Source organism: Electrophorus electricus, chromosome 3, assembly GCF_041902795.1.
Source record: "Electrophorus electricus isolate QZ-2024a chromosome 3, ASM4190279v1, whole genome shotgun sequence".
Lineage (NCBI taxonomy): Eukaryota > Metazoa > Chordata > Actinopteri > Gymnotiformes > Gymnotidae > Electrophorus > Electrophorus electricus.
The window spans coordinates 25,290,371-25,302,588 of NC_137499.1; the positions used below are offsets into that span (position 1 = coordinate 25,290,371).

The 12,218-nt window shown below is 41.5% G+C and overlaps 1 protein-coding gene across 3 annotated transcripts in view; it reads right to left on the bottom strand.

Annotated features, from left to right (window-relative positions):
• mgat5b (alpha-1,6-mannosylglycoprotein 6-beta-N-acetylglucosaminyltransferase B) overlaps positions 1-12,218 on the bottom strand; it is a 66,502-nt gene that overhangs the window by 9,145 nt on the left and 45,139 nt on the right. For all 3 annotated transcript variants that reach the window (XM_035528609.2, XM_035528608.2, XM_081710797.1), the window contains 3 exons: positions 7,625-7,756; positions 4,091-4,224; positions 3,429-3,559 (listed from right to left, as the gene is read on the bottom strand). In XM_035528609.2, the coding sequence (XP_035384502.1) occupies positions 3,429-3,559; positions 4,091-4,224; positions 7,625-7,756 (397 nt within the window). The remainder of the gene's footprint in view (positions 1-3,428; positions 3,560-4,090; positions 4,225-7,624; positions 7,757-12,218) is intronic.

Here is a 12,218-nt window from a genome sequence, read left to right on the forward strand (position 1 = left end):
AACTTGTCAGTTGTAAAACTACAGGCTGATTTCAAATCTTCCCTTTACTTCTAAGACCCTAAAAAAAGCTGTAGCTCAGCAGCTAAGCTCATACTTGAATCAGAACCAAATACATGAAATCTTTCAGTCAGAGTTTAGGCCTCATGATAGTGCCAAGACAGTGTGATTAAAGTAGGTAATGACCTATTGATGGCTTCCGACCCAGGTTGTCTCTCTCTGCTTATATTGCTTCATGTCAGTGAAGCATTTCATACGATAGATCACATTTTACTTGATAGATTCAAAAATATTATTCAGATTAGGGAAATAGCCTTTTCCTGGTTTTGAACTTAGCTGATCAACCTAGCTGATCATGAAAATTTGTAAATATAAATGGTGACTTTTCAGCATATGCCAAGGTTAGTTTTGGTGTCCCACAAGGATCTGTTCTACGGCCCTTGTTCTTTATTTATGCTACCTCTGGTTGAAATTATTCATGTACACTGTTCTAGTTTCTACTGCTACAACTGATGACACTCAATTATATGCCAAATGACACTAATGACACTCAGTTATATACCAAACCAGATGACAAATATCAGCGTAATATTATTGAGCAATGTGGAAATGTGAAAATTTTTTAGATTTATTATAAAATACTTCTAATGATCTACAAAGCACTTGCCCCTCAGTACGTTAGTGAACTCTTGTTGCATTATGGTCTGCCACATCTGCTTAGATCAATAGGTGCAGGTTGTTTATTATAATATTATAAAATTATGTAGAATAAGAATTATGTAGAATAAGTAAATCTACCACAAGGGCAGAGCTTTTCAACATAAAACATCCAAGCTATGAAATAAGCTTCCTGTCAAGGGTCAAGACTCATTTAAAGTTATGGTAACCTGGGATGTTGTGATGCTGTTACTTCACCTCTTTTTGTTACTCACGTTTGTTGCCTAGGATCAGTGGACTTCTAATGTTCCCTCATGCTTGTGTTACCTTCTGGCTCTATCCACTTAGCTGTGCTGTCATAGCTAGACCTGTGGGAGTCCACCCTTACACAGAATATGCTCCTATTTTACACACTTTAGTACTTCACTATGCCTAATCTGTCCGCTCTTTCTACTAAGGTACACCTACTCCTGGTGCCATGATGTTGCTGATCCTCAACCAGTCTCAGCTGCTGTTGCTCCTCCCACCACTTCCCCTACTGTGGTTGCTAGAGCCTACAATTAGAAGGCCCCATGTTGACTGCACAGCTGTTCATTCCTGAATCAGATGGATTTCAGACACACTTAAGATCATCAAATCCAGTCTAGGATTTCTAGGAGCCCAGAACAAACTTACATTGCTTGTCCGTATTACCTATTTTGCTCCTTATCATTTACATTGTTCCTGTTGTGGTGTCTGTTATTGACCAGAAGAGGATGGGCTCTTTGAGTCTTGGTTCCTTTCAATGTTCCTCATGCTCTAGGAAAGTTTTAACTCACCACTGTCACCTTTATTAACTGTCTCAGCAGTGCCTGTGCATGTAGATACTGTGTCTTTGTGAAGTCGTGCAGGTGATAACTGCATTGCTTAGCACTGCTTACTTTTTCATTTTTATTTCTAGCCTCTTGTGGTACTTCTCCATGTAATGTGATCTGGTGTTCTCAACTCATGGCCTTGCCTTCTGCTTTCAGCACCATGATTATGGATTTGCGTGTAATAATGCTGCGAGGTTCTTGGATCAAACCCAATAAAATGACTCTGAGATTAAAGGCCAAAGCCTCTGGCACCCTGATATTACAACCTAGCCTCCACCTCCTGCGGGTACACTCGGCACCCTAATATTACAACCTAGCCTCCACCTCCTGCGGGTACACTCGGCACCCTAATATTACAACCTAGCCTCCATCTCCTGCGGGTACACTTGGTACCTATAGGGGAGAAGCAGAAATTCTCCATGCACAGCCATATTCTGCAGGCTTTCTTTTATATAATGAGTCACTCATGTGGAGCCGCGGACAGTGTGAGAGCAGATGCAAATGTGCAGAAAAGAGAGTGAAAGGGAAAAAGGAGATTTAGGGCTTTTTTAGCCTCCGAGCATGACACAGTATGCAGCTAAGTAGCACCTGCACTGTGTGTGACGGTGTGTGCATGAGGGGGGCATGGGGCAAGGACATGACCCAGGGAGCCTGGAGAGAAGCAGCTCCTCTGTTCCACGCCTGAGGCAGCTACACCAGCTGCTGGTCAACAGCGTTGCGGTAAATAGAGGCACCAGAAGAGGCTCCCTGCAGATGCCTGATGGTTGGGGCACTTTTTTCACTGGAGTCTGCTGCTTGTCAGCTTTTGATAGAAACAGAAGAAGGCTGCTTCCTTAGGCAATGTTTACATGCTGTTCTCTATCTCTTTCCTCCAATATCTTCATGTTCTACTCTCTCCACTAGCTGTTGATAAGCAGTGCTGTCCCAAACAACACACTGTACCAAACACCATACCGTCCCTAACTCCACTTTGTCCCATACACCACACTCTTCCTAACTCCATACTGTCTCAAACACCACACTCTTCGTAAGGCCACACTGTTCCAAACTCCACATTGTCTCAAACATTACACTCTTTCTTACTCCATGTTGTCCTTAATAGAAAACGTTTCCTAACTCCAAGCTGTCCCAAATACCACACTCTTCATAACGCCACACTCTTCCAAACACTGCACTCTTCCTAACGCCATACTGTCCCAATCTCCACACTCTTCCTAACTCTACATTGTCCCAAACACCACATTCTTCCTAAATTCAAGCTATCCCAAATACCACTCTTCTTAACACCACCTGTTCCCATTCCACAACTGTTCTCATGGTACTGTTGTTCCCATGCAACACTGTGCATGGCTATTAATATGGACAAAAACCAATGATAAAGAACAACACGATTTGTCTCTGAACATTTCACTCCCACTGCTGCCTGAAAGCTCTGACTCTTTCAATCACTCTACAGGGACCAAAGCCTTCTTGCATTACAAGGCAAACCCTCCACAATGTACTAGTTCAAGGCATTTGACAATTCATCAGAGAGTTATTACCACAGTGGCTGCAGACTTCAGATTTATAATGCTCATAAACAGATGGGACTCACGAGGATGCCTGCCTCTCTGGAGCGCCATTAGTCAGTGTAAAAAGAGCTCATTATGTTCTCGCGAGCCATGAAGCTTTACAAGACTTGACTAGTACACTGAGGCTCTCTGCAGTGTAAACCCCATCATACAGTTGTGCTGCGGTGAGCGTCCGTGAGAAATGAAGACGCTGATAACATTCATGACGGATGCCTGATGTAACATAAATGTGTGCATGTGTGCATGGGCATATGCGTGTGTGGATGTACGTGTTTCTATGTGTGCATTTATGTACACATACATTTGTGTGTGTTTGCATGCACGTGTATAAATGTGTGTTCAGGCCTACCTTCCACATGCTGGTCTCTTTACCATAGACCACAGCCATGTTGTTGACTTTGTCATTTTGAATGCTGATCCTCTCTGTCTGGTTGAGTTCCTCAGCCACAAACCCCATGAAGGAGTTGTCAGGAGTGTGTGCTGTGTGAGGGAACCAATCAGAGCATGGTCACTCACACAACTGTGATCTACTCCTTTGTTGCCACATTTCAGTGCACAGATCAGTCACAGCTTTCCCAGCTACTCACTGCTCACTTTTTCATGTTAAATCTAGAGGTCTATCCCCTTTTAATCTCCATGCAGTATTCAAATCAGTGGAATTCTAGAGTGAGCATTTTCACCTTCAGTTATGGTGTGACCCAGACGGAAATATAAACACAGAAAACAGTTGTGACTATTAACATATGTAATATTGTGATGAGGTGACTATTAATATCTGCTATATTTCTCACATAAACAAGTTCTGCTCAACTCATAACACACAGTGGGCATGACCAAGTAGCAGCTGTGACCTGGCTAGGTGTGAAAACACACACACACACACACACACACACACACACACACACAGTGGCATCACACACAAACACAGAGAGAAAGTGGCTTCAGACTTATCTCAGTTCTGCTTGTTTATTTGAAATTACAGCACTGAGTGAAAATTAAGGTCCTGCTTACGGAACATAGTCATGTACTGGCGTCCGTTGAGGTTCCAGTAACCCCAGTTGGTCCTGTATCCGTGTAAAGTGGCATACTCCTCATGGTTATATGCTGGCTCTGTGCCAAATGTGTCGATCACTCGGATGTGACACCTGTCAGAGAGCAAAGCAGCCACACTGTCATGGAAATGAAGCTCAGACAACACCATTGTCCTCTGTGTCACCGACACAAAGCTGTAATCAAACTGCACCAAATTTTACATTGCTTTTCTGTAAACAGCTTTTCATTTTAGTGACAGTTAAAACAAATGATCCATATTTGTTGACAAAGCAGCTAGTCCTAATGAGAGCCACAGTGTGTTTGCACAAACAAGTGATGACTTACAGCTCTTCCAGGGTCTAAGTGCAGACAGCAGGAGCAGTTTGGTTTTATGGTTTTGCTTTGCTCTGATGCTGACTAAGACACCAGTACTCCATTAGAACTGAGTGTCCAAGGCTGCTGGCTTTAAACACTAAAGCCATCTGATCTTTCATTTAGCACCAGCAGCTCTATAAGAGTGCCCTGAATTGCCTGGTTTTGCATGACAAAGATCAAAAAAGATCAAACCTAAATTTCACACCTGACATAAAAGGCGTGAGGGGTTGGGGGAAGGGGGTGTGCCATCCTTTCTCACAGGGCCACAAAAGCGCAACATGAGAGAGATAGTTTGCTCCTTGTTCTCTTTTTCTAACAAGACAGATGTCACTGAGCCATGTGCTTGCTCACATCAGTCCATAAGTGAAATGAGTGAAATGGCCAACCGAGACAAGACCAGCAGCAGCTCTGCAGGAATATCAGGCCTGCAGGCATAGTCTGTCAGTTTGCCTCTCTCTCTTTTTCTCTTATTTTCCGAGATCAGCAGTGTATCTACAGTAGTATCAGTCCTGTTTAGAGCAGTAGGCTCTAAAGGAAATTAGATTGCATCCCACACTGGAGGATCAGACCTCTTTAGAGCTGTAAACTTTAAAGAAATCAGACTACATCCCACACTGGAGGATCAAACATGTTTAGAGTTGTAGGCTGTAATGAGATCAGACAACATCCCACACTGGAGGATCAGACCTGTTTAGTGCTATATGCTTAAAGTAATCAGACTACGGGCTACACTGGTCTCATATCTTTGTTTCTCTCTCTTGTTCACTCTGAGATATAGCCCTGTCTGAATACTGTCTGTTACAGCATCATGTCTCAAAAAAGTGTTGAAAAGAAAACTGCCAAAAGAGAGACTGTGACAGCTGTGGAGCTCTGTGTCATCTGGAAGAAAGATAGCAGGTATAAATAAAAAGAAAATTAGTTGGAAATGTGTATATTCTTGGTATGTGGTGTTTTGAATGAGTTTGAAAGGAGCTGCATCAGGGCTGGTTACATCAATAGCACCATATGGCTCAGGTTAGTGCAATCAATTAGAAAAATTAAATAAAAAAGGTTACTTTTCTTTCTCTTTAAAGTGTGTACTTTTGATGAGCTGGATCCGTGGAAGAAATAATAAGTCGAGGTAGCTGGGAAGCACTTGGACGTAAAGTTTATTCGACTCAGGACACGATTAACAAGACACAAACATTAGGTCTTCGTCCGCATGTTTGGAAAATTTGAAACCTCAAGCCACTTACATACAGAAAGAAAAGGTTCAGTCCCTTGGACAGGTCATCAAAATGTCGCAGGTGTTTGATGTCAGCATTCATATAACAAACTGATAACTACAGTATAGTAAAAGCTGAGATACATGTATACAGAGTCTAAGGAAAAAAAAAGAATCAAATAAAAAATTAAGAAAATTAAGAATTTTCCATCATTGTATCCACATCAAATCATAAGTTCATACATTCCACTGATATTTAGAGAAAACATGATAAAGAAAAATCATCATTCTGGGTGGAATTTATGCAACTGACGTGAATACAATTATGAAACTTTTTTTCACTTTATTTTTCTGTAACTTTTGCAGTATCATCTAACAGACGTCCGTAACTGCTGTAGTGTGTAATCTATAGAAGTCTGTAACTGCTGTAGTGTGTAATCTACAGAAGTCTGTAATTGCTGTAGTGTGTGTTTACAGGAGTCTGTTTGTAACTGTTGTAGTAGTGTGTCATCTACAGGAGTCTGTTTGTAACTGTTGTAGTAGTGTGTGTCTACAGGAGTCTGTCTGATTAAAAAAAACATCAATCCTCAGTCTGAACAAATCAATAGTAGAGCACATCTAATCTATCAGAAAAGAACATCAAGAAACCATTTGAGGCCAGCATCCAGGAAATGAAAATCACACACACAGACACACACACACACACAATCAGCATTGCCAATGATATGATATTAAATAATATAAAACAAGAGACACAAGTGACAGCATTACACAAGCTGTTCAGCGCTCTCTCGCCAGGGACAAACTTCAAACTTCAAATCCATGACCTGAACTCTGTGTGTGTGTGTGTGTGTGTGTGTGTGTGTGTGTGTGTGTGTGTGTGTGTGTGTGCGCGCGCACGCGCGCATGCCTGTGGGTGTAAGTGTGTCTGGGTGGATTTTGTTTATATGAGTTTGTGTATGCATGTGTGCATTTGTGTGTGTGTGTGTGTGTGTGTGTGTGTGTTTGTATAGGTCTAAGTACAGCTCTGGGTTTGTTTGTTTGTGCGTGTATGTTTTATGTGTGTCTTTGTGTGTGTGTGTGTGTGTATGATCCTAATCCTAATCCTAATTAAGACAAAGTCCCACTCAGGCTCCTGCTCCAGCACATTCAGGACTAAATTAAAAATGCAGCTCAAGAGAAAACAGACCAGTATTAAGGCAAAAGGCAGAGAAATCTAAAGGACTGAATAGATTAATTACACCAGACGAAATGCACTCAAATCTAATGGACCGAATTGATTTATTACACCAGACAAATCTCACTCAAATCTAAAGGACTGAACTGATTCATTGCAGCAGACGAATCCCACTCAAATCTAAAGGACTGAACTGATTCATTACACCAGACAAATCTCAGTGAAATCTAAAGGACTAAATGGATTAATTCTCCAAATTCAGTGAAATCTAAAAGACTAAATGGATTTTATTACATCAGACAAAACACAGTTAAAGCTAAAGAAATAAATTGATTCATTATACAAGGTGAAACACAGTGAAATCGAAAGAACTAAATGGATTTATTATAGCAGATGAATCAGTCCTATTTCACTCCATAAGTCTTATTAAAATGTTTATAATCTAACACACATTGCCTAATTGCGCTCCCAATAATTATAGTCATTGCAGTGTTTGATGTCTTTCCATCTTAGGTTCCACTTATCAGTGCTGATTTTGTTTCAGATGTATGAACAGTGATGGTCTGATCAGAAGTCTTACAGCACAGGCCAAAGCAATCACCAGTGCATGCACAACACTGAGTGCAGGATGTAGAGCACACAGAAACAGTATACTAACAGAGTGCAAGACCAATCTCTTATTGACAGATCCTATACATACACACAGACACAATGCATGCAAACACACATACACCCATGCACACACAGACACACTAACTTGTGCTTTTTGAGGGAGAGGCCCATATGCTGTTTCATCTGCTGCAGTCCATGGTAGTCAGTGTAGATTAGATCAAAGGGCAAAGGACCACGCAGTGGGCAGCTTCCTCTTCCTGGGGGCACGCCGAGGAACCTGACAAAAACAAACCACTCATCTAAATGGAAAAAACAAGCCTTAGTTAATCGTGTGTGTACAGAAGCTAGTGAGCCAACCAAGTTCAGTAGCACAGAGAAACAGCCAAGATGCATCGTCCTGTGTGTGGTGGGAGGAATGGCCTCTATTAGCAGAGTGCAAAGCCGCAATGCTCTTTGAGGAGCGAAGTGTTATGGAGCAGCTTTTATCCCTTTCATAGCAAGCTAAGGAAACGGCTAAAAGCGGGTCCGGAGCAAGGAGTTACGGAGCAGCTTTTAGCCTGTTCATAACAAGCTAAGGAACAGGCAGAAAGTGTAGCAGAAATTCTCTATCATTCTTTGATTTCTTTTTCTTTTTTTAACTTCATATCAAATTCTATAAAAGCAACCCTGAAAGCCCTATAGACAGCATCCCAGCCAACATTAGAGGGTCCATCCAAGCCCTGTAAAAGAAACAGAGAGAGACAACAAGCGAGGTAAAATGAAAGAGCAAGCTCGCCACTACTGAGCTGGTGGGGTACTGGTTAATAGCTCGGACCTTGCACAGGCCACAATCAGCCTTAGTCCATCACCAGATAAGTCACAGTCTGATGTTGATCATATGAGGGGAGGGAGCTAAATGATTAAACAAATCACGGATACGCTGGAGATATTGCTCCCGTATGTTGTTAAATCATCCTCTGAATATGCCACATATCCTTCTAGGCTGCCACAACTCTATTCACTAACCGCTGAAATGTAGCCATAGCATTACATAATGAAGCTCATAACTTTATAGAATATAATTCTGCTGGTGTCATGAAGGCAGAAATTTCACTCACTCACTTACAAAATGGGACTTGCCAATAGCCCTTTGGCAAATCAGACTACTTCACCCATCTATAAAGCTAGTCAAGTTTGGTGGACCATCTGTAAATGGCTAGTTTTCTTGTATAGCTGCTAAAGTACTGTGTACCTTATAATCAAAAACAAGATAATTCACACTGAACCCTGTGCTCTCCTGGATCACTTCTCTAGCATCCCGCATTAATCAATCTCTACCAAGGTGCTCGGCACAGGACACTTTCCAGCCTCAGAGAGGGAATGAGTTACTGCACGTTTGAAACACAGCTAGGGATGTGTAGACTACTGAATGTATTTCAATACAAATGTATACTGCTGAACATATAGAAATGTACATGTGAGTACTGAACACACAAATACACATATGGACTACTGAAAATACTGAAATGCATGTGTTTGACTAATGAAAACACTGAAATGCATGTATGGACTCAATGGATGCACTGAAATGCACATGTGGATTATGAACGAGCTAAAACTCACACATGGACTACTAAAATCACTGAAATACACCATCTACAGGACTTTATGCAGAGTGACAAAACAAGTTTGTCCTGTTGCAGAACCCAGGCACACACTCACACATAAAGAGCACACCACTCACAGGAAAAAGGACATATCCTCTTCCAGATACTAAATCTACTAGGAAGCAACCTGATTGTGTGTGATAAGAATCCTTTTATCTTCACACACACATGGTCATGCACACACACACACACACACACACACACACACACACACACACACACACACACACACACAGACACACACACACACACACATAAAGCAAGTATGTATGCACATACATGCATGCTTTATATGAGGAGTACAGCCATTTCCCGATTTCTCCAGGTTTTCATATTCGAAATCTGGCTGGGCCACTCCAAGAACATTCACAGTCTTCATGAAGCCACTCCTGTGTCGTCTTGACAGTGTGCTTTGGGTCACTGTCTTGTTGAAATGTAAACCTTCACTGGAGTCTCAGTTCTTGGGCACTCTGGAAAACAATTTCATCAGGAGTGCTCTATATTTGTCTGCATCTGTCTTTCCCTCTGTCCTGTCTCCCAGTCCCTGTTGAGAAAAGCACTGCATGCTGCTGCTACCACTTGACTGTAGGGACAGTATTAATCAGATGATACTCAGTGACTGGATTCCTCCATACATACTACTGGATTTAGCTTCCCAGAGGATCTTGCTTCTCATGGTATGAGAATTGTTCAATTGCCTTTTGGGAAACTCCAAGAAGGCTCTACCGGGTCTTTTGGCCCAGACTCTACTGGGTCTTTTTACCATAAATGGCTTTCCCCTGGGCACTTTACCATAAAGGTCTGATTGATAGAGATCTGCACTGATTGTTGTGCTTCTGTAAATAAGATGCACCAGAGCTCAGTAGTGAGTATCGTAACAAAATATTAGAAAATTTATGGAAATGCTATAATATTGTTTTTATTATATTTACAAGACATTTCAATAAACAGCTTTTGCTTGTCATCGCGGAGTATTGTGTTTGGACAAAAGGAGCTGAATCCATTTTTTTAATGAATCTAGCAAACATACCAAAATAGGGAAAACTTGAAAGTGTCTATAAACTCCCAATATATACTGTATTTTGGGGTGGGGAGTCATTTTTATCTCCCTTTCTTATAGTTTCTTTATTTCAAAAGAAACAAAGAAATAAATCCAATACTATGTGGATCTTTATTGTGTGAGGGGTGGAGGGGTGGATGAGGGAGGAGAGGGTGGAGGGTGGAGGGGGAGGAGAGGGTGCAGGGGTGGAGGAGGATGCAGGGGTGGAGGAGGATGCAGGGGTGGAGGAGGGTGCAGGGGTGGAGGAGGATGCAGGGGTGGAGGAGGATGCAGGGGTGGAGGAGGATGCAGGGGTGGAGGGGGTAGAGAGGCTTCAGAAGCACCCAAAAAAGTATCGGGTTTGCATGTGTCCTGCTTTAATTACTTTTCCATACAAATATACATAAGAGAAAAAAAGATAACACATTCTTGATCCTGAAGAAAATTGCAGAGGAAAGGAAATACATACATAATATTACCTGCGTAAGATTAAATGTGACACATTTTAGCTCTTTATCTTTCCTCCATACAAAATTACCCTGAAGAAAACTTTAGCATATGTAACAGAAATTACTACACTAGCAAGCTTAGTTGTACCACTAACAAGACATTGTACCCTGAAGTGGCTGGAACACATGCCTCAGTAAAGACTGAAGATTTTATTTCACACAGTGTGAGCCCATGGTGAATCCTACAGTTGCTAAGACAGTGTCTAAATCTCTGCTTTCCTTTCTGTCCTTGATAAAGCTAGAAACACAGGTTGTACAGACACATGCTAAATCAAAACTGGGTCAAAACTGGATCTGGAACTGTTCATTAATTTCCAACAGGACTGCACTAAAACTGCAGGTTGGTACTCACTGAACTCAGTTGGAAAGACTCTCTTGAATAATGTAGTCCTTGAAAAAAAAAAAAAAACACCTTACAGGAACCAGCACACACTCTCACCATAAACCAGGTCATGAAGCTGGTGTGGGAAGACTGGACAGCACTCCTGCATGCTTTGAATGACCTCAGTGCATGAAAGGTGCAATAAAATGTGCCTTTAATAGTAACTGGGGCAGAGACATATAAGAATGGAGTGAAACATAAAATCGCAACATGCACCTAAAGGAAGATGTACTGTAGTCACATGCACTCAAATGAAACTTTACTTTTCTTATTATTCAAATGGATTAAAACGTGAAAAATATTTTGAAAATCTTAATATTTTGGCAGTTGAAGATATATTAGATGCATATTTTATTTAACTTCGATTGATTTAGCACACCTACTGTGTTTGTGTGGTTAGGTGCATGAGTGTGTAAGTTCTTCCTGCGAAGCTTCGCATTCTGCATGCTCTCTCATATGCAGATAAATTTATGATATGCTGTATAATAGGTTGCATGAGACTGAATGGAGACTACGAGTCATTTGTGACAAGTGGAGTTATGATTGTAACAGTGCCATGACACCCAGAGAGAGTGAATGTGTCATAATGAGAAGCACACTACACAGCCGTTTACACATTCAGGAAAACTGCTGTGTCTGGTAGGAGGCTTTAATTAGATGTATACTAATCCCAGGGTTCATTTGGGAAAAAATTAATTTGCACAGAGTGAGATGCTATTGAAAACAAGAACAATAATGAAACTGAACACACACACACACACACACAGCTCATGCACAGACACGTACTGGCATGGTAGACATTTTGCTTGCTATTAGTGCAGAGGCACTAATCTGAGGTGTGGTTAGACTGATCACATGATCAGCAGGTGTGGATAGACTGATCACATGATCAGAAGGTGGGCTTAGACTGATCACATGATCAGAAGGTGGTCTTAGACTGATCACATGATCAGCAGGTGTGGTTAGATTGATCACATGATCAGAAGGTGGGATTAGACTGATCACATGATCAGCAGGTGTGGTTAGATTGATCACATGATCAGAAGGTGGGATTAGACTGATCACATGATCAGAAGGTGGGATTAGACTGATCACATGATAAACAGGTGCGATTAGACTGATCACTTGATCAGAAGGTGGGATTAGACTGATCACATGATCAG